This window comes from Crassostrea angulata, chromosome 2 (genome assembly GCF_025612915.1).
Source record: "Crassostrea angulata isolate pt1a10 chromosome 2, ASM2561291v2, whole genome shotgun sequence".
In the NCBI taxonomy this organism is placed as follows: domain Eukaryota; kingdom Metazoa; phylum Mollusca; class Bivalvia; order Ostreida; family Ostreidae; genus Magallana; species Magallana angulata.
The window spans coordinates 28581896-28606557 of NC_069112.1; the positions used below are offsets into that span (position 1 = coordinate 28581896).

General features: G+C 32.1%; 2 protein-coding genes and 1 pseudogene across 2 annotated transcripts in view; 2 read left to right on the plus strand and 1 right to left on the minus strand.

Moving 5' to 3' along the window:
- The window catches only part of LOC128171697 (teneurin-4-like), a 127488-nt gene extending 120638 nt beyond the window's left edge, over window positions 1-6850 (plus strand). Inside the window, 8 exon segments of the mRNA XM_052837468.1 lie at window positions 2822-2997; window positions 2999-3065; window positions 4566-4713; window positions 5264-5397; window positions 5597-5737; window positions 6197-6322; window positions 6407-6514; window positions 6641-6850. Of these exon segments, the coding sequence (XP_052693428.1) occupies window positions 2822-2997; window positions 2999-3065; window positions 4566-4713; window positions 5264-5397; window positions 5597-5737; window positions 6197-6322; window positions 6407-6514; window positions 6641-6762 (1022 nt within the window). The 3' untranslated portion in view covers window positions 6763-6850.
- Window positions 1-8519, plus strand: part of LOC128171686 (multiple epidermal growth factor-like domains protein 10) — a 295355-nt gene extending 286836 nt beyond the window's left edge. The window contains exon 15 of the mRNA XM_052837459.1: window positions 7994-8519. Coding sequence (XP_052693419.1) covers window positions 7994-8156 — 163 coding nt within the window. The 3' untranslated portion in view covers window positions 8157-8519. The remainder of the gene's footprint in view (window positions 1-7993) is intronic.
- A 6327-nt stretch (window positions 8520-14846) lies between these two features.
- Window positions 14847-24328, minus strand: LOC128174130 (uncharacterized; annotated as a pseudogene).
- Between the last annotated feature and the right edge of the window lie 334 nt (window positions 24329-24662).

Below are 24662 nucleotides of genomic sequence, written 5' to 3' on the forward strand. Positions count from 1 at the left end.
GCAGCAGACTTCTTATTTCTTTAAAAGACCATGATAGTTCACTTGACTTGCAGACTATAATATAGCGACATATCTGCCTTCCAAAAATATATGCGCTCACAAAGTTACACTTAAGTGCGTTATTGGGGATTTTATTTATTGCTAATTGTATGAAAATTGATAAAAAAAAAACCCTTTTAATTGAAGTTGTGTACTATGAGGTTGTAATGCAACTTCATTTACTTACAAGGTTAGCTACAGCCAGTGGAATACTAATTTTAGGTGAACAATGAATACCCAATATATTAGAATACAAGATAAATAGTTTCCAGAACTATAATACTATGCATGTGTATATGAAGGTTGCACCCTCATTTGTATGGCTGTAGGTGAGGAGGTAAAGGTGTATCGATGTACATACAGTGTATGACTGCACATACGGATTCCGGACCGTGGCTACTGACGATACTCATGATAGTCTATTAATACATCAATGCACAGTTTGATCTAGAAACTGACCAGTTTCATAACTTCTTCGAATTTATCTAACACGGGCTGTCTAATTCCTTCCCAGAATTCCAATTTACGCAAGCGCAATTGAAGTTTTTTTCAATTAAATTAGTCAACCCACTGACATAAAAATAAGGATTTTGCACATTATTACATCGTCAAGAGAAGTAATATTCATTTCTGTTAATAAGGTTATTTAATTCACGTTACATAGCGGTGTCTCTATGAAACAGCACGTGTAAAATTTAGATGGTCGCTTTTGCATAAATTCTCCCGCTGATCCTTTTTTTCTCGCTGATTATATATTATTTTGAATGTCCAAGTCTACTCGTATCATATATATAATAACAATGCTTGCTACCCTTTGAAAATTTAACTCGCCATTAAACATCTCATGTTTTAAAGAATTTTTGAAACGATTACACAAACTGTGTTCGACAAATAGTTTTCCTAAAACAGTTTCTTCCTTTCTTTTTTAAAACACGTTTTATATACAGGCTTTCAATTAACACGTTTTTATAACAAAAGCAGAACTGAAAGTTTAGTCATTATAATCGTTTGACACCATATCACATATATTTTCAACCCGCAGCAACAACGGAAGACCTACTCGTGGCTTTGCCACGAGCTCTGCTCTAGTTATTATGTGAAATTGTTTATTTTCGAAGGTATGGTTTTTTTATGGATTAGGAATTTCATGGTTCTTGGAATAGGTTTGTTTGGGGTTTTTTTTTGCCTGTCAAGATTTCTGATGATTAGTGTAGCCCCTGTAGCACCCCCCCCCCTTTCAATTTGCTTTTGAAGCCACTGCTTTAGACCCCCCCCCCTCCCCCCGGAAAAAAAATCTGGATCCGTGCATGAATATGGTTTAGAGATTGGTATCTCAAAAGTTATCAAAATATATCATCATTTCCTATTTCAGAGAAGGGAAAAAGGAGATAGTTGAAAGACAACTCATGTACTTTACACCATTTGATGCATCATATTAAAATTAGAGTTAAGTATATATATGGTTTAGAGGTGCGTATATGGGTATCTCAACAGCTTTCAAAATATTTTTAATTTTCCTGTTTCATTGGGTCAGAACAATCCCATAGTGCAATGGCCTAGATTATATTTGATGTAACATAATACATTAGGAAAAAAGACCCCTACCTCCTTAATATAATTCAAAACACATATTTAAATGTACACCAAGTGAAATCCATCTAGCCCATGCGAGCTGGGTAAAACGGTTGCCCTATGATGTCAACCCGCAAAAGCAAATAAAGCAACGAGTTTGTAATAATTATATAGACCAATCTTTCAATGACATAGAATGTGAAGATAATTGATAAATTAATTATTCGCACGCAAACGGTTCAACTCCAGATTGAACATGAAACGTCGGTAATGTGTATCTCATCCTTTATGAAAATCATATTAAGAAAACTACCATAAAGAGCAAGTGACTTTCTTCTAAGCCACAAAACCTTATAAGAGGGTGTAACACTTGCTGCAGTAACTGCTGTCTTATGACAACATCTCGTTATTATTGTTTTCAGATGTGGGGCGGAACTAAAAGTATACGGGGATTCAATGTACACAATGTATCCCTGTCATAAAAATGGTCATGCGATTGTTTTATGTTGGGCAAACAAGTGAATATAAGAGGGTGCATATCTAAGAAAAAAGGTACATGAATCCTAGAATTCATACTCGAGTATGATTGCATGTAGGATGGAATAAGATAAAGTTAAAGTTAGTCATTTCTTTATGTATCATGCAATCTAACTTTTCCTTTCCAACCCTAGCCTATCTTATCCTTTTAACATCTCAGGATAGCAGACCTGAGCATGCATACAATTTACATGCATCTGAATCGGTATAAAATCGTGTGTTGTTGACTTTGTACATTATACAGGGTCTGACCGTTGAAAGGTGATCATCCATGTAAATATAATATATTTTATCACACATGCCTAAATAGATGCTTGATACTTTTTGATCTTTTTCTAATTTGTCATCTTCATCTTTATATCATATTCAATATAGACTTATTCCATTTTTAAAAGAATTCGTAATTTACTTTATCAATCATAAAGAAACGGTGAGATATAAGATACGGAAGTGTTTTTTTTTTTTCAAAATTCCATTGTCTGTTTAATCTATCTTTTTCACAATATACTTTGGTCCGAATCATGGCATTATGTTGATTTCAATAACGCAGATTGTTCGTTGAACAAAAAAGTCAATAAACAGAGCTATGTTCAAATCGCACCAAAGAATTATGGGTGATTATAACTGTGGTGATATTGATTGATATAAAATAAAATTGGAATATGTTTTGAAGATCATCGACAACGAGGACGTTTTGCTGGATTCTTTTTGTATGTATCAACCACTGGTGATATACAGGGTTCCACTCTGTGTTACAAGGACGGACCTCTGTTACCACCCCTTAACTTTACAACCGCGTGTTCAGAGTACGGACGCTACGTCATCTTTTACAATGAACGATTGAATGATTTTAGCTTATCCAGATGGTTACGAGCTTACAAATGTCTTCACCGAACTTTGTGAAGTTATTGTACAAAGTAAAAACATACCCTGAAGAAGATGAACGTTTTACTATTTTTACCGGATAATGTTAATTCAGAAAGCTAAGTAAATAAGTTCACATATAAACTTGTATTATGTTTCAAAGGAAAATAAATTCAACAGTATATCTAATGTTTTATTATTTTAGATTTGGTATTTCAAAAATTGAATTATTAAAAAATTCATGTTAGCAATGTTTTAACGTTATAATTCTTTTATTTGTTTTGTATAGTAAAAACCGGCTGAATGTATTTAGTATAAAAAAAAATTAATCGAATGTATTTAGTATAAAAAAAATTAATCCAGCTAAAATTAATGGTTTAAAGGGACATGGTTCCGATTTTGGTCAAATTCTTTTTTCTGTTTTAATCAGAAACAATGCCTAAGAAGGCATTTCTAATGATCAAATGAAATGTGTGAGTCAATCGTAGAGTTATAAGCAAGATACAGGGCTCATAATTCTTGTCATGTAAACAAGGTTAGTACCCTCTAATTGTTTACATAAGTTCCATATATCAGTAAAAGATCTTTTTCTAGCCAATCTTCTTATTCATTTAAAGCACCAATAAACAGTTAGTTACGTATAACACATTCATTTTAGGTCTAAAACTGGAATTTCATTTCAACATTCAAAACATATTTTCCAGCTTATTTGTCTATCTTGTTGTTTTATATTAAGCATAGTTAAACAGCCACAATTGTTTTAGGTTTTAAAACTGAAATTTTTACTACAACGTTCAAAACAAAACAAAGGCTTTGTTTACATAGCATAGAATTGTCAGCTCTATAAATCCCTTATACCTCAATAAATGACGCTCAAATGTTCGTTCACTATTAAAAATTAATATTAAACATTAGACATGGACCAAATTTACTTCTTCTGTATACACTTTTAATCTACCCATATTGAATCATATTTCTTCATTAATAACAAAAAATTTTAACGCATTTTAAACAAAGAGAGTTTCTCCAATGGTATGTAAAAAAAGTCATGAATATCAATATCCTGATTGGGAAAATGACAAGACTTCAAAGTTATGAATCTAATTGTAGAATAATCAAAGCTTTAAACATTTTAAGCATTTTACATATCTTTTTGCATCGTGAATTTCTTAACCCAAGGAAAACCATTTACATATATATTGGATTAACTTCTAATATTGTAAGTAGTTACTTATCTTAAAATAGCTAGCACTGAAAAAAAAGTCGAATCTAGTCACATTTGAATGTTTTGACGATCATTCAAACACGTGTCCATTTTCTTTTTGCGATATAATTTTTTTTAGGAAAAACAATCTAAAGTTTTATTTCTCAGAATTATGGACAGTCCTTAATGGTTATCTGTAGTTAAAGAAGTTAACTATTGGATTGATAAATTGATGATATTAATGATAAGATACGTTTGAAAACCTTGACAAACAAACGATCATGCCATCTAAAATCATAATATCAACAACAAAAAGCTATGTTTGAATTATCCTACAATTTTAACATAGGATGTTATGGACCTGGTATGTATGGCAGTAATTGTGACATCCTTTGTCCTATTAACTGTAAATACAACACGTGCCAAATTCAGCTCGGATCCTGTTTTGGTTGTAACGCTGGATGGGCGAGGACAACCTGTGACACAAGGATGAACCTGTTTCTATTCAAATACAGTTTCGTATAAACTATATTGTTATGTTGTTATGGTATGGTGATATGATAAAACTGAACAAAAAACTGAACGACATTCAATTTACTTTCAAATTTTCAAACTTTATTTAAAGGAATTTGAATATAACAGTTCAGCAATTATATTTAAATGTTTTAAGGCGTTTACTTTATTTCTAAAAAGTATTTTTTTAAATTTATGTTGTATTTTGCAAGTTTAAAAATACTGATTTTGTTTTACTATTTCCAATCTTTAAGTCAATTCTGCAAACGAACATTTTTGATTCGTTCTTTTTATTCCTGTGAGATCTGCCACAGTTATTTTCTAATTAAAAGTTATATTACAATTTTGTACGTTTTTATTTCCCTACCTGTTATCTTATTAGAGCGTTAACACAAATCTCTACACTACCATGAAGTTTCACATCACGTTTGTAATTTTGTTTTCAGTACCTGTATGTTCAAAATATACGACATCCCTCTTTTTTATTTGTTATATTAAATACAAAATAGAGTTTTCGATCTCATTAGAGTTTAGAGAAAGCTGGTACGGTGATAATTGTCATCACCAGTGTATTGGACATTGCAGATATAACTCTACTTGTAATCACGTGACTGGTCAGTGTGAACGAGGATGCGCAGCTGGATGGACAGGAACATTATGTGATAGAGGTTTTTTTTGTATTTTTTACTATTCAAAATCAAATAACAAACCATTTTTATAGCAAACTGGATGATGACTATTTATCTAAAATTGCTTTGAGTTTTAGGGATAGACATTCACAATTTCAATTTTATGAATAATCATGCTGTCAAGGTAAACATTGTCTTTTCAAAGTACAAGACATGTTTCATTTCTATTAATTTTAAGTATGTGATGACGGTACCTATGGACATGACTGCAAAAACAACTGTAGTGGTCACTGTATGAATGGTTCCCAGTGTAACAAACATACTGGATACTGTGATGAAGGATGTAATCCAGGATATATCGACAGCGACTGTAACAGAGGTAGGTGAAATCATGTTGTCTTGTGTGTCATTTCCAATAATAAAGTAAACGTGTATTTTTGTACCAAGTGTAATATTTTTAGGATGATATAGATTATCATATATTTCTTCAATGTTATCAGAAAGGCCTGTTGCCTCTTAATGGTGTGTTAAAAGGATTTGTATTATACATCCAGATTCAAGGAGCAATTGTTTATCAGATTTGACATTTAAAATGTCAATTTAAGAATCAAAAGAGAAAACGATTTAAAAATTAAAAAATTGTTCGTTAAAAGGCGTATGGACGAATACATTGAAGTTCATTAAATGTATTAATTTCAAACATTTAGTTTTTTTCCACGTACATATTGATTAGAGTTTATTGTAACATCTTTTATAGATATTAAATAAAAAAGAGTAGAAATTTGAAAGATTGCACTTTGAACACACCCATTGATTATTAATATCATCTTAACTTAAGAGTGCGAACTTGGATATTACGGTAAAAACTGTTCCCTCGCCTGTTCACCAAATTGCAAAACGTGTCGGCACACAGATGGTATGTGTTCCTGTAAGGCGGGTTGGAGGGGTCATAATTGTACAACAGGTGATACACTTGTCTAGATATTTCATAATTTTCGACGAGAGTTGACTTAAGCTACAGGAAATCGTAAGTGAACGATTACCAAAGAATGTTTCCGGTCCTATGGAGAAAATTGTCAATATCCATGCAATGAACACTGCATTGACCATAAGTGTGACAGGTTCAACGGAAAATGTCTGTGTGATGGTAAACATGGTAAACCAATGACACTTTTAAATGTAATTTTCAGATTGAAACCGTTGTTTACTGGCGTTTGTTGAAAATATGATAATTTTAAAAAAATATAATTAATATGGTCATTCGGTATCCATACAGGCACAGATAGTTTACCGAGTTTTCGTAAGAAGGATGCAACAGAGTGTATATTTTGGATCGTTGCGTTTTCATTGTCACTTGCCACTAGAATCATATTTATATCGACCACATTCATTTTACAAAGGTAAATATATCACACTGTAATAAAATGTACATTTCCTATTATTTTTTCTGCAACCTATATCAATGGTATTTGAAATATGTTACAACCTTCAACAAATCATTACTATTGAATGACCAACAAACTATTAAACGATTAAATGATATATTTTCTCGATGAAGATTTTTGTTTTTCAAAGGGTATTTGTGTGTCTGAGCTATTTCATATAAATTTTAAATATCGGGGTGATGGTCCATTCTCCGCGACCCCCTTTCTTTTCTAAAATTATTTGTTAAAGTTAGCTACATTTAACAATGCTAAACACAATATAGAGAGCCATATACTTAAAGTAGTATTATTTTCTTTATTTGCGCTTTACACCATGTTTTAAGAGAAAATTAGGACTGTTTATTAACAGTTATATACGATTTATTTCTATTATAAAATCATTTTATATAGACTTTTATAACAATGAGTTTTTCAAACTGAGATCGAAGTTAATTGACCGATTTTTCTTGTGAATTAATTTGCTTCATGTATATAGATTTTAGCACACCTATAGAAATTAAGCCGCAGCTCACTGATAAAAATGTGCGGTCATTAAAAACAAAATAGCTATTCAAATCGGAGGCATTTTTCAGGATATTATCAATTTCTATTTTTAACTTGAGTATGTTTTGTTGTGAAATAGAATCAACTACATATGAATTCTAGTATAATACATGGCGATATTAAATGATAGAATGGAATTTTGAAAATTGATATCTGCATAATTGTTTTGGCATTCTTAAATTGGAAATATTGATAATTGGTCTTAACAGATTCTGAATAGTTTTCAACGAGTTCGGCGAGCAATATGGATGGTTATTAAATAAATCATGCATTGTTATATATTAAGCTATCGCCCTTGCAACATTTAATTATTGAAGGTACGTGGAAGGTTTTCAAGAGTACTCAACCATTTGACAATACATGAAACAAAATGACTGATTTTGATCTTTCTTTCATTCTTTTATCTTTAAACGTGTTTGGACAATAACTTAAATATCCTAAATATCGTAAAATCCCATCGATATGATATGATACTCATAGTACGCTGCATAAAACCAGTCAGAACAAGGTTAAATTGTTGGTATTTCACCTCATAGTAATTTAACAAATTATATTAAAATTTTTAATAATATGCAAAGTTGATTTTTCTTGTATTTATGGGGTTTTTTTTCATGATGATACATGGTAACAAAATCATTGTTTCACAGGAAGTTATTTCTACAACAGAAGTCTGCAGCAGGTGACGTTAATCTTTATTTGCGTTGTGGATCTAATGCAGAACAGACTGTTAGCACAGATGATGCATCTCACTATCAAGATCTCCGTGTTTCACAGATCGAGAACACATATCAAACTATAAATCAGCAATGACTTTGTCTGATTGGGACCATGCAACTTTATAGACTGAATGTAATCTTAAAGGTCTGGAAATATGACTGCATTGCAGATATATGTCATTTAGTTACATGAGTTTTTATCTTGAGTAAACAAGAATTATGAAACTCGAATTCTTCTTCCAAATTGGCATTGTAGTGAAAGAATCAAAGTACTGAAGTACTGACGGGAGTTGATTTTATTGATTATTTTTATGCTATAATCAACGATATGTTATTTTGGTTGGCAAGTACACTGTAGTTTCTTAGATGTGTATATGAATAATATTGCGCACATTTTTTCTAATATGATTTTTTTTTAGCTTTTCCAGCAAGAATTCTGAGCTGCATGTATAGAATGGTAAAGCCCCACAACAAGTTATCTTCTTTGACTCAGAACATAGAACCGAATCATTTCAATAAAATTTAAGGTCAGATGAAATTTTCGGATTAATTCAAAGTTTCAAGTCTTTTATATTTTTGCGTAAATAATTCATATGGAAGTTATTTCATGATATTTTTCTACCACATTTTATATAAAAATATTATAATCACACATCGAAAGTCATATTATTTGACATAAAAGTATATCATTTATATAAAGTTCCAGGTCATTCGGGCCTTTAGTATTTCAGGTCTTTAGTATGTCCTGGTTCAAACACTGTTTCATTTCTGTTTTGCCAGAGTAACTGCATAGGAGGGTTGATTACAATTAACTCCCAAAAATAAGAATTGTCGGGTTCGTCCTTTTTTAAGTCATTTTATTTTAAGCAAAACATGAAAGTATATCATTTATATAAAGTTTCAGGTCATTCAGGTTTTTCGTTTTTCAGGTCTATAGTATGTGCCCATGCGCGGATCTAGAGGGGGGGTCGGGGGGGTCCCGACCTCCCCTGGAAAATGAAAATTTATTAAATTTACATAGTAAAATTATCGCGAAAATATGCCTCGGACCCCCCCTGGCAAACACAATTATCCTTCGGACCCCCCCCCCTGGAAAAATTTTCTGGATCCGCGCATGTGTGCCAGTCCAAACACCGTTACACTGTACTAAATAACAATCATAGTTATAGCAACTTATTTCAGTTGAATATGAATGTAACACGAGACCCACCGACAATGCGCAACCAATAGCAATAATTTACCCAAGTGAATCAAGTGACCCAAAACATGCATGTTCACTAAATTGCCATATCCCCCCTCCATCGCAAACAAAAAGCCTGAATCTCTGTCCCATGGGCAGTGAATTTCACAATATTAGAGGACATAATAGCAAATGCATTTACTTTATTTCTCTCGATTGTATATATGACAGAAGAAATAATTTAAAATTTAAACATTGTTCTATATGGCAATATTTGCCCCGCCCAAGCTCCTTAACCCCTGAATAAGAGGGCCATGCCTGTACAATAAAGATAGAGTGTTTAATGGAGATATCATAATCATGCATTCTATATATCTTTCTCTACTGTGGAAGAAGAGAACAAGAATTTCTAACAGTTAATGCATTTCCTTTACACTTCTATTTCCTCTTTCTCCTATAAACAATAGGCACCAAATTTGGTCAACCTGACCTTAGTAGTTTCGGAAAAGCTGAAAATGTATAAATGTTAACGAAAAAAGAGGGCGAATACAGATCGTAATAGATCACGTAAGTACATGTAACTTGGGTGACCTAATGATGGAATGTTGTATGAATCAAGCTAAAAGAAAGTAAAGAGCTCTTTGATAACTTATCTAAACTTTTAGAAACAAATTTGAAAAAATAATTTGTATTGACAAATCGTTCTATAATATTAAAAAAGAATTTTGATACGTCTTATGTGGATTCCATATTCATTAGATAATTTGTGGAACATTGTTTTAGTGTAAACCGACCCACATTTTCTTTATTTATCATTTGTTTGTGTGCGTGAGCATTTCCACGTTATTGAATTATAGAGTTCAATATTTTAATGCACTTCCTTCCACATTATTAGTTGCTTTTAATACCAATGGTGCAACCGATTCTTTCATATTATAATTAAGAATTAAGAAAAAAACATGTTTAAATTTATTTAATAAAGTCTAATCACTAAAGCAAACACCTTTTTAAAAAAATCGTTCCTAACGTTTAGCATCATTTTAAAGTGTTCATATGCCTTGAATAAATCACATCATACAGTGGACTTAAATTTTTTTCGTCTGATTTTTATATTCTGTATGAATACCCCTCCTATTTGATAATCTGATCTGCTGCCTCAATCCGATTTCCATTCGAGGTGCATCTTCGAGATAACGGAAGACCACTATTGGCATGCTGTCCATTCACAAGAAATCGCCTGTAAAGAACGATAATACGACTGACAAAATAATATCTTTTTTTAATTCCTAACACAGAATGTAAAAAGGAAAACAAGATAATTTTCGACTCTTCTCGGTTCAATTGAATTCGCCTTGAAACATTTGTTTAGATTAGCCACCTTTGAAATGTGTAAGTCATGACTTAAAACGAGGAATAGGAATAATATTTTTAAGGTTTTAATATATGAATAACTTTTTAATGCCTAATTTAACGTAAATTGTTGACAAAATTAAACCTACAGTCCTCTGGGTTTTTTTTAAACTACTGTAAATCAATATTGTTAGACGAGGTTCGCAAGAGCCTCGTCGTCCCAAACCAAATATTGTCGTATGGTTGTACTTGCTACAACAACACAGACGTCCATAAGGCTTTAATGCCGATAATTAATCGTTGCAAATCATTTATTCTCTGGTTATAGGACATAAAATAAACAGAGGGTAAACTTATTACAATCAAAATGAGTAAATTTGCTATAACTTAAATAACTAACAATCTATGTGTTATATTTTATCGTTACCATAGCATTATGAGGATGACACTGATCAAAATTACGTTGACAGAAACCGATATTGAAAATCCAACAATCCACGATGTAGAGGCAGGCGTAGTCTCTGTTCTTTGTAGATAAGCTGTGGCAATAAAGATGATAATAACATGACAAATTGTATACATGTTCATGTGATATATCTACATAAAAAATTGGCAAAACAGTTTTTAATAATATTCGTGCAATAATCTAGCCGTCTCTCAATGGCATGTAAACCTCAATATTCAGTATTGCTTAATTGTGAGGTTGCTAATGTTTTGGTGGGTCTTTTTATCAGAAAAGCTCAGACTCATGATAAGACTCATATTTGATAAACTCAAGTGGGGGATTCTTATAAAAAAAGTAAAAATTACTTTCATTAACTAACTTTCAAATACATAATTATCTTTTTTTTTTAAGAAAATATAATCAGATTACATTTCCAGCATTTATTGTTAATGCAAAAAGCTTGTGAAAAGTCCGCTGTCATAATTTACCTTAGCAGCAAAAATGTTAATATTCTCTACTTCTGTTACTCACATGTTCCTTCGCTGCAGTTGTTACCCAGATCACATCCCTCGTCACAGTGACCAGTCTGTTTGTTACACAGAGAACCATTCAGACAGTGACCACTACAGTTGTTGACACAATCATAACCATAGGTACCCTCATCACATTCTAAAGAAACAAAAATATTGAATTGCCTCAGAATTAATAAAGAGTTCTTAGTTCTTGTGCAAACCAAAGCTTTATATTCATACTATCGTGTATATATATATATATATATATATATATATATATATATATATAAGGATTAAAAACCCCAAAAACCCATTTTTAGCCGGGCTCTGCTGAAGTCCTGGCTGTAGGCAGGCAAATCGCCAATGTTACTATAAATAGCACAAGTAAACAAAAGACCTAACAGCGTTAAAGGAAAAGCTTCCGCTATACCAAATAGTTACACAAAGAGCCACGTTTTGTCAAAAGTGTTGGCATTTTGTTTCTTTTATTCTAATTTCGAGAGAAATTAATAATTTGTTTTAAAACAAGGCTATGCATTTTTGATACATACAATTCGCATGAATTTTTATGAACTACTTTGCTGCGCGTTGAAGAAATGGGGATTGAATATATAACGCTTGTCGCAAAATTCAAGGCAGTAACTGTTGAACTTTTTTCTACTAGACAGATATATTTTTGTTTGTAGCTGCTTACAGAATTTGGTCGCTCTCTGACGCTTTGCCGACATTAAAAGCATAATTATGAGAGAGAGAGAGAGAGAGAGAGAGAGAGAGAGAGAGAGAGAGATTAATTTTCAGTCTTTACCACACAATATGCATAAAGACACACCAAAAGAGGAGCCCGGCTTTCAGTACTTCAGTACTTTGATTATATAAGAAAGAATAATCGCTAAAAACAAATATTACTCAGAAAATCAATTAGAAGAAATCTAGTAGAAATGTTCAAGTTTTAAATAAGTTGTTAATAAAATGAAACTTAATACGACGGACAACAATGTTCCAGTTAATGCATCGTATATGCAATGAATCAGGCCCTGTACAAACTCCAAATTATCTAGACCTAAATAAATGCATTTTATGAAACATGCAAACTCAACACACTTTTATGCACGTTATGTTATAAAATTCGCATTTCCAGAAGCAATACAAACTGAAAAATATCGTCATAAATACCTTTGCCACACAAGGATCCTGTCCATCCTGTACCACATCCTCTGTCACACTGACCAGTCACGTGATTACAGGTAGTACCGTCTCTACAGTGTCCTTTACACTGTTGACTACAGTTGACACCGTACAGCCTCTCGCTACATTCTATTTACACCATGCCAAAAATAATATATAAGGTTTGCTTTAATTATAAGACTCCGTTATATTATGTATTGACTGATTTTTAATGATAAAATTTAATAAAGCTTAACTTTTTTGTAAAATGAGAGAATATCGCACTTTTGCTGCAAGATTGTCCCGTCCATCCAGACTTACAACCAATACATGATCCGTTTTGAATGTTACAGATGCTGTCTTTACAGTTGAGGGGACATGGAATGTTACAGTTATTGCCATATACATCAGACTGATTGCAACCTATACTTTCAAAACAAGGATGGTTGATTGTATTCTTAAATACTTTTTGAAAAAAAAACAATGACATACTTAAGCGGTGCCTCATAAATGTTGGATTATTTCATAGGGTAAATTATATATTATTTCCAGGAATAATATTTCTTTACATGGTTTATGGACAAAATATTTGTTATATAAGTTGGTTGTTAAAATTTTTCATTTACAACTGTTCTAAACATTTTATATTGGCTCTGACATGTAAATGGGTAGATATATCCATTTTTGCAAAAAAAACCTATTTTACGTGGTCTGTAAAACTGATATGATTCATATAAGCAGTTGAAACTCTATATAATAGTATCGATCGTTCCTCTTATCCTACTGAAATATATACTGAGGTTGCTTTTTCATTGAGACTCTTTTATAAATGCATGAACTATTCTTTTAGTCATATGATAAAAATAAAACAAAAAATAATATTGACGCAAGCGTCAAATGGGTCGCAAAAAATATTATTGTTGTAGGAATCATCATTTGTTGTTTACATTAAAAAAAAACCACCACAAAGAAGAAAATAACGAGTTGGTTAGCGTTGTGTTAATTTTAATGGTAAATTTCAATTACTATATTTTCAGCAACACGTTTTGAATTTTAACATTTTCCTATTATTATTAAGAATATAGTTCGTTACGGTAAGCATTTCTAACGGTAATTGTATGATCATTGCAGCAATAGTATGAAGTAATGTACATATACATATATATATATATATATATATATATATATATATATATATATATATATATATATATATATATATATATATATATATATACATACATATATATATATATATATATATATATATATATATATATATATATATATATATATATATATATAAGGATAAAAAACCCCAAAAACCCATTTTTAGCCGGGCTCTGCTGAAGTCCTGGCTGTAGGCAGGCAAATCGCCAATGTTACTATAAATAGCACAAGTAAACAAAAGACCTAACAGCGTTAAAGGAAAAGCTTCCGCTATACCAAATAGTTACACAAAGAGCCACGTTTTGTCAAAAGTGTTGGCATTTTGTTTCTTTTATTCTAATTTCGAGAGAAATTAATAATTTGTTTTAAAACAAGGCTATGCATTTTTGATACATACAATTCGCATGAATTTTTATGAACTACTTTGCTGCGCGTTGAAGAAATGGGGATTGAATATATAACGCTTGTCGCAAAATTCAAGGCAGTAACTGTTGAACTTTTTTCTACTAGACAGATATATTTTTGTTTGTAGCTGCTTACAGAATTTGGTCGCTCTCTGACGCTTTGCCGACATTAAAAGCATAATTATGAGAGAGAGAGAGAGAGAGAGAGAGAGAGAGAGAGAGAGAGAGATTAATTTTCAGTCTTTACAACACAATATGCATAAAGACACACCAAAAGAGGAGCCCGGCTTTCAGTACTTCAGTACTTTGATTATATAAGAAAGAATAATCGCTAAAAACAAATATTACTCAGAAAATCAATTAGAAGAAATCTAGTAGAAATGTTCAAGTTTTAAATAAGTTGTTAATAAAATGAAACTTAATACGACGGACAACAATGTTCCAGTTAATGCATCGTATATGCAATGAATCAGGCCCTGTACAAACTCCAAATTATCTAGACCTAAATAAATGCATTTTATGAAACATGCAAACTCAACACACTTTTATGCACGTTATGTTATAAAATTCGCATTTCCAGAAGCAATACAAACTGAAAAATATCGTCATAAATACCTTTGCCACACAAGGATCCTGTCCATCCTGTACCACATCCTCTGTCACACTGACCAGTCACGTGATTACAGGTAGTACCGTCTCTACAGTGTCCTTTACACTGTTGACTACAGTTGACACCGTACAGCCTCTCGCTACATTCTATTTACACCATGCCAAAAATAATATATAAGGTTTGCTTTAATTATAAGACTCCGTTATATTATGTATTGACTGATTTTTAATGATAAAATTTAATAAAGCTTAACTTTTTTGTAAAATGAGAGAATATCGCACTTTTGCTGCAAGATTGTCCCGTCCATCCAGACTTACAACCAATACATGATCCGTTTTGAATGTTACAGATGCTGTCTTTACAGTTGAGGGGACATGGAATGTTACAGTTATTGCCATATACATCAGACTGATTGCAACCTATACTTTCAAAACAAGGATGGTTGATTGTATTCTTAAATACTTTTTGAAAAAAAAACAATGACATACTTAAGCGGTGCCTCATAAATGTTGGATTATTTCATAGGGTAAATTATATATTATTTCCAGGAATAATATTTCTTTACATGGTTTATGGACAAAATATTTGTTATATAAGTTGGTTGTTAAAATTTTTCATTTACAACTGTTCTAAACATTTTATATTGGCTCTGACATGTAAATGGGTAGATATATCCATTTTTGCAAAAAAAACCTATTTTACGTGGTCTGTAAAACTGATATGATTCATATAAGCAGTTGAAACTCTATATAATAGTATCGATCGTTCCTCTTATCCTACTGAAATATATACTGAGGTTGCTTTTTCATTGAGACTCTTTTATAAATGCGTGAACTATTCTTTTAGTCATATGATAAAAATAAAACAAAAAATAATATTGACGCAAGCGTCAAATGGGTCGCAAAAAATATTATTGTTGTAGGAATCATCATTTGTTGTTTACATTAAAAAAAAACCACCACAAAGAAGAAAATAACGAGTTGGTTAGCGTTGTGTTAATTTTAATGGTAAATTTCAATTACTATATTTTCAGCAACACGTTTTGAATTTTAACATTTTCCTATTATTATTAAGAATATAGTTCGTTACGGTAAGCATTTCTAACGGTAATTGTATGATCATTGCAGCAATAGTATGAAGTAATGGAAAACACATTGAGTTGTACATTATTCTAATACAAAGTTCAACTCATCATTATTCTCTTGGAGATTGTGTATTTCAAACTATCTTGATTTTTTGTTGCATTGTATTGAATTAAAACTTCATACTCATCCGGTAGAATCTGCACAATTTTAAGGGTAAAAAATTAGCCTGGTATTTTTTTTTCCTAAATGGAATTATAAATCTTATCCACACTTCAGTTTGTGAAGATAATCATGGTTATTTCAAAAGAATTAAAAATAAATCAGGTTAGCTCAAATTTTCAGGTTAATTCAAATTTCAGTTCTCTCATATTTTTGCGTGAATAATTGATATGGATGTCATTTTATGATATATATTTTTCTATCGCATACCACGTGGAAATATAATAAATAGACACACATTTCTTTTTTAGACGCAGCACATAGAAATTCAAATACATCATTTATATAAAATTTCATTACATTCAGGTCTTTAGTATTTCAGGTCCTTAGTATGCCCCGTATACCATTCCCGATACATGCTTTGACAAGTATTCCTTTTAAAGGAATGATCGGCAATAATGATATATTGATAGCAAGAAACAATCAACATGATCAGTTTGATGTAAAATATTTTAAAACGCATTGTATTTTTACAAAATATAGAATATTTTGAATCTGTACACCATAATTTCATCATTATAAATCGTCAACAAATTAAATTTTGAAATAAATTTGGGAAAAAACCGTTCGTAAACTCCTTGTCTAGTTTAATATTTTTAACGTAATTATTAAATGTTAACGTATCTTCTTCTTCTTCATAATACTGAGTAGGGCTCTAAAAGAGCATTTCCACGTATACAAAGAAAGAGTTGTATTAAAATAATTTAATGCGACTGAAAAACATTGAATGCCATCATAACTTGCTATTGAGGTCGCATTATAACGTAACCTTGTTTATAAATCAAGCCGTCTTCCTAGCTTCTATTATGCAACATCAATAGATCGAGGTCAGTTCTTATGATCGAAGTCAGTTCATCGAGGTCAACTGCATTACTGAATGAATCTTTCGATCGAAATTCTTACGCGTGAGACAAAATGTGCATTCTTGAATTAACAGGTCGAACTGTTTTTAATGTATGTTTGCATCTCTTAAGGTAAATGAATTGAAATAAAACTGAGTAAAATGTTATATAAATACTAAACCAAAGCTTCAAGTTTTTATAAGAACTACATATGCAAGCGGAATGTGTGCACACTTGGAAGCATTTGCCGGATGCCTTATATGGACACAACAGTGATCGGCTGAAGCCGATCATAAAAACTATCCCACAGAAACGCAGTTACAAAATTTTAATGTGTATCAAATAACGGACCGCCTCCTGGCGGCCCGTAATAAGGGCATATACTTTTAAAAATTACAGAACTACACGCAATATTTTGCACTGATAATGTTGAATTACTCAGTGAACACTTCGCACAAGAGCATAATGTATGTATGCAACGGGAAATCCAAGAAAATAAGGAGTTGTCGTTTTAATCAGTATAATGTTTTGCAAGGAACATGACGATTTCTTGTAGACATGTACACTGGGAATCGTTTTCCAGTGATCGATTATCTTTGAATTATATGCATGCCTCGAATCCAGTTTGCTTTTTTTTAATTAGATTAAACTTAACTGCAAGGTTAAAAATTTATTGAAAATGGCAGCTCGTCACAGGGCTGGCTAATTTAAAAAGTTACGAATCCTGCTCAAAATTTTCAAGTTGTTAAAAAAATTGTCATTATTATAAATTTACTATATTTACTTTAATTTTCTATAAATAAAAGTTCTTCACATTTGTAACACATGATCCTTGAAATGATGTGTGTCGAATTTTTTTCAATTCGCGTTCCTACTTATCTTTTCATCCGAAGTAACGTGCATGGGTGAATGAAATACCTAACTACGGTAAAGCATGAATAATGTTCTCGGCCTTATATAGGTAGTGTGTAATTGTGAGCAGAAAAATATGTCTAAAAGTTATATGACAGTAGTTGCAGGTAAAAAGGGAAATAATGCTGTTTTTATCATTCCATTTCACCTCAAGGGTAACTGTTATTACCAGCATTATTTTACGTAATTTATAATTTTAAACTATGTACCTTGTACAATTATTACGCACAATTCAGTGTAAACATTTTGAATTTCATATCCAACAGGGTAGGTAACTACGGAAGCCCATTGGTGCCACGTAAGAAAAATATTTTATCTGGCGGCCGCCAGATAATTATCTGGCGGCCGCCATATAATTTTCTGACGGCCGCCATATAATTTTCTGGCGGCCGCCATATAATTTTCTGGCGGCCGCCACATAATTATCTGGCGGCCGCCACATAATTATTTGGCGGCCACCAGATAAAACCTGGCTTCCTGATGCGTGCGCATGTTTTAATGGGAGCTTTTAAGGGAGTTGTGGATACACATTAATTAATTAGTTTTATTAATTATTTCTGAAACTTGACATTAAATATCAATTGCAGAGCTTAGGATTTTGAAAAACTGGTTGAGTTGAATGTATAGAAGAGTTTGTTGATAGAATCTAGAATGAATTTTATATTACTTTGTGCCTTGTATTATACATGTATGTTGTATGAAACATGGTATTTTAGAGTTGATTCTGAACTTTTAAAACTGAACTAAACATCCGTTCAGGAAATCTTAACATTAAAAAACCTTATCTTGAGAGGAATTTTATGTAAACATGTATAAGTAAAGGAACGCACCCCCTTCTATATGTTTTAATTTTGGTATAAGAATTTACCAACGCAGATTAAAGTCAGCTTTATTGACCACGACAGCTAGTACAGGCAATATTATCACGAGAGCAGATCCATCTATAACTTTATAAGGATAAACTAGGATAAGTGTGTACTAGCATTCGTGGCCATAAAAATGAAACTTTTTAACTGACTGTGTTGTTAAAATTTTATTCCAAATCACATGAAAGGCAGTACAATAAAAAGACCGCGATCGGCCACAGTCTCTCTGGGTAAATCAAAGTACTGAGAGTACTGAAAGGCGGGGTCTTGAAAGTTTGAATGTGAAATTGTTTACGTTTTCCTCCGGTATGTTCCAAAAATTATGAGTTTGAATTAGTTGTTTCAATGTACATGTAGTATGCTAAAGTTCAGCTTTTTGCAATTGCCTGATACTTTGTCATAATTTTGCTAAATCCCGACCGGGACTGTTCTTCATAGTTGTAGAAAATTGACACAACGGTATGTTAATTAAAATAAGACCCCAAGAAAAATTTTTAAAAAATACAACTAACCGGAAAAATAAAACAACTATATTTAGGTATATAATTTAAATCGTTATATTTATTTATTTATTTTATGATCGAAGGGAAAATCTATAAGTTGGACGGTATCTGTTATACAAGGTTTATGGAAACTCCGAAAACTCTCAAACTGTTGAATTACCGAACAAAGTTAACATTTGTATACCGATAACAAACACAGGCTTCCAACGTTAGAAATATTTCTTTTTTACAATAAGATTATTCCAAGTACTATAACAATAACAAAAAATTGTCGCAGTAGCCATTTTGATTTTTTCGACCTTCTATATTGTACCTGTCATGATTTTTTTGGCAGCGATTCATATAAAATTAATAGGTAAAAAATAAATTCGTTCGCCACTTACTACTTTTTTGTGTAAACTCGTGCATCATTTACACGGATCACGATACAACCGATTCTGAATGTTCATTAAAAATCATACTCCAAATGCAGTCATCTGCTTTTCAAATCGATAAAACAAGAAAATGGAGACCAAACGTGAATGAATCACGTCATATTTTTGTAAGCAAAATCTATATAGATTATACATTTTTGTTGACCAATAGATTAATTGATATATACAATCTTATCGATTGAAGAACCAAGTTAAATGTTAATGTTCATGTTGTCTGGCTTAGTTGGAATATACAATCATGTAATTTGTTTTAATGTTATGAGACATTTTCTATACTTTATAACGGGCAAAACCAGTCATATTCATGATTTAAAAGATTTCTTCATCAATATCTTAATGCCTCTCATCAGAAACTCAGCTGATCTTTCTCCCATTGATAAATATTTCGCACCAATATTAGACCTATGAATTCAGAGATAACGCATGGTTGTTATGTTTTAAATCTTTAATTTATTGTGTGGTAGTACATGTAAATGAATAGGACTTATTTCAATTTTAAGAAGATAATCAAGTACTGAAGTACTGTCGGGAGTTGATTTTATCGATTGTTATCAATTCTAAAATCAACGTTATGTTATTTTGCATGGCAAGTAGTTTCTAATCTGTATTTGAATTACGCACGTGTATTTAAATTACGCACAGTTTTATAATATGAATTAGTTATGTTTACATGCGAGATAAATTTGTTGACATGCAACTTATAAGTTGTATGTCAACAATTTTTATCTTGCATGCTAACATAAAGAAGTTGCATGTTGACATAAAGAAGTTGCATGTTAACATAAAGAAGTTGCATGTTGACATCAATAGGTAGCATATCTAGCATCTTGGATGTCACATGCTGGCGATATTTGAGATTTTTTATAACTCTTATTTGATTGAAGTTTTCTTGCATGTAAACATAGTTATGTTGCATGTTGACATAACTATCTTGCATGTCAACATATTTATCTTGCATGTCAACAAATTAAGAGAAAACTAACTTGCACACAGGGGGCAGAGATATGCCACCATATACTACCGCGCGTTACTCAATTTGTATGCACACACCGCTGCAGTTATGAGAGTGTATACTTTAAAAATCAAGATTCAATGCTATAGTAATTATCGTGACCAAGCACCTGTTACCTAGCTTTCTCACCTTTGGCTGTCTTCGACGCTTATTTTTTGGTTTACTTTAATGATTTGTTTTCACTGAACATTGTCGTTTATATAGTCTATTATATAAATTAGATAGCACACAGTAGAGAAATTGAACAGACCTAAACTTCAAAGGTCTGGAAATATTTTAAAAGAACTGAAGATTCAAAAATCGTAAAATATCAGCTGTGCGAGTAAACTAGCTTATTCTATACGGGGGAAGGGGGGGGGGACGACAAACATGTTAAATCACATTTGTCTTAAACATACATTGTAAGGAGGAATTTCTACAAAAGTGACCAAGTTTTTACAGTTCTCAATGTACTTGTTCAGATTTATTTACACTCTTAACGAGTACCCGGGTACTCGATCGGAAAAACGTCCAAGTAACCGAGTACTAAAAATTAACCAATTTTTCATCCCTACTAAAAATGGTTGTTTTGATTTTCCCGGTAAGTTGTAGTTTTCTAAAAATTTTCTTGGGGTCTTATTTTACATAATATAATATACCGTTGTGTCAATTTTCTACAATTATGAAGAACAGTCCCGGTCGGGATTTAGCAAAATTATGACAAAGTATCAGGCAATTACAAAAGGCCGAACTTTAGCATACTACATGTAGATTGAAACAACTAATTCAAGCTCATAATTTTTGGAACATAACGGAGGAAAACGTAAACAATTACAAATTCAAACTTTCAAGACGCGGCCTTTAAGTACTCTCAGTACTTTGATTTACCTAGAGAGACTGTGGCCGATCGCGGTCTTTTTATTGTACTGCCTTTCATGTGATTTGGAATAAAAGTTTAACAACACAGTCAGTTAAATAGTTTCATTTTTATGGCCACGAATGCTAGTACACACTTATCCTAGTTTATCCTTATAAAGTCATAGATGGATCTGCTCTCGTGATAATAGTGCCTGTACTAGCTGTCGTGGCCAATAAAGCTGACTTTAATCTGCGTTGGTAAATTCTTATACCAAAATTAAAACATATAGAAGGGAGTGCGTTCCTTTACTTATACATGTTTACATAAAATTCCTCTCAAGATAAGGTTTTTTAATGTTAAGATTTCCTGAACGGATGTTTAGTTCAGTTTTAAAAGTTCAGAATCAACTCTAAAATACCATGTTTTATACAACATACATGTATAATACAAGGCACAAAGTAATATAAAATTCATTCTAGATTCTATCAACAAACTCTTCTATACATTCAACTCAACCAGTTTTTCAAAATCCTAAGCTCTGCAATTGATATTTAATGTCAAGTTTCAGAAATAATTAATAAAACTAATAAATTAGAGTGAATCCACAACTCCCATTAAAAAATGCGCGCGCATCAGGAAGCCAGGTTTTATCTGGCGGCCGCCAAATAATTATGTGGCGGCCGCCAGATAATTATGTGACGGCCGCCAGATAATAAGTGGCGGCCGCCAGAAAATTATGTGGCGGCCGCCAGATAATTATGTGGCGGCCGCCAGATAATTATGTGGCGGCCGCCAGAAAATTATATGGCGGCCGCCAGATAATTATGTGGCGGCCGCCAGATAATAAGTGGCGGCCGCCACATTATTATCTGGCGGCCGCCACATAATTATTTGGCGGCCGCCAGATAATAAGTGGCGGCCGCCAAATAATTATCTGGCGGCCGCCAGATAAAATATTTTTCATACGTGGCACCAACGGGCTTCCATAGGTAACTCCATCCATTCGTTCATTATAAAAGATGACGTAACGTCCATATTCAGTACACGTGGTTGTAAAGTTCAGGGGCGGTACAAGGGGCCGTCCTTGTAACACAAGGTTGATCCTTTTATATCACTTCTTGTTGAAACATCAGTGTTAGATACATACAGAGAAAATCCTGCAAAACGTCCACTTTGTCTATCTTCTACAATTTAGGTTTAAAGCAACTTATTACAATAGAAGGTTACAAGTATATCTATGAATTGACAAATTCTATTAGACTTCTCTTACAAGGTTTTAGAACAGAGGTAACTTAAATTTTTGATCTCTTGCTTTAAAAATGCGTAAGTATACACATTGTGTCATCTATTTAGAATGTTATTTGATTTTTTTTAAATTATGCAATGCTGAATGTTTTTAACTTCGTATTAATAAAAGGAAAAAAGTAACTTAAATGATGTAGTATAGCTGTTACAATTAAGTAAGCTAGTAATCTATTTTAAACTTAAAATTTGTAAATAATCAACACCGTTTTCAGCTCCGAATGCATGCCCGGATTAGAGATGTTATTGGAATTAGGGGTTGGTGATTGGATACGAGGAATACGTTCGTTTGACAAGGGAGGGTTTTAGTTGCCTTTATGTAGTTTTACAATTAATGTGGATTTGTCCAATTTGAACTTAAAAAGAGTGTTGAATTGCCGGAACTTCAAGTCCCTCGCCCCTCTATAACCGCGCATACCTGTATACCTAAAACACGTACATATCAAATGATCTGCCGTAGTTCTTAAAAGAAACTTCACAGAATTTCGTACCGACCCCCAAATCTATATACACGCATGTACACGTACGTTTACTTAAAACCAGAAACATACCATATCCGTTGTAGTTTTTAAACAGTATGGTAACGCTGTAAATGCTGTACACTCCACCAAGATCCACTTTCCACCATGTAGTTTTGTACGGGGAAGTAGGCCATTTGTCCTCATACATGTTGCTGTGTTCCCATCGACTGCGCGACTTGCATCAAAATTAATACCTGTATAGGTTTGTGATTGGGTAGCGATTTTCCCATGGGACAAATCATCTGTGCGCAAAAGAAAAATCTCAGAATGAATGAGTTTCGATGAATTGAGATACATTTTTGTTTTTAATTTTAAGAAGCAGATCAATGCAATGATCTCCTTTACGCTGTAACAATTTGTTTGTCATTGTGTTATGTTATTTTGATGTTTTTGTCATAAAATCGGGCTAAAAATCATTATAAATATTTCTTAAAGTTATTGTACTTTGATTTATCGTCAAATTCTATAGTTTTTCATTGTAAAATGAAGACTTTATCAAGAAATAATTTTGATATCTGTCTAATATGTTACCTGCGTGTCATCTGTCTAATATGTTACCTGCGTGCCAATACGTTAATTGCGTGCCAAACGTAATCAATATTGATAACAATTATTTTCAAATTGAAAAGTTCTGTTAATTAAAGTTATTTTTTATTTATCTTTTTTAAAAGAAGTAGATTAAAGTACAAATAATTTTTTTATCAATATTAACCCCTCTCCGATGTTGTAGACATTGTATTTTAATGTATGATTGTTTTTGGTGTATTGTCTATGAAGCAACAGATATAAATTGAAATAATGACATATATATCTATAAAGTACATTATAACATGACATACCATATGTAACTACAAAAGTTAATCCTGCAAGATGTAAAAGAAACGCTATGAAATCCATTGTTCCGATTATAAAAAAAAATGTCTCAAACAAATACTTTTCAACCCGGAAGATTCAATCAGAAACTTAGGACAAAACAAGTAGGTATCGCTTGCCTTCTTGTGATGTGATAAAAAGACACTTTATCTTAATCATTCGCAAAGGTAGCTACTCGAATCTACTTTACAAATACAATTGATGCATTTGTGTCAACAGATATCATTTTTATATATCAGCAGGGCATGCTGATTTGCCTAATTTATTTCAACGATTATATAATAGCTACAAAGACGATTAATATCCAGGCATTCAGATGAAGTCTTGTATCTAAATTCTGCAGTAAGAAAAATTACGC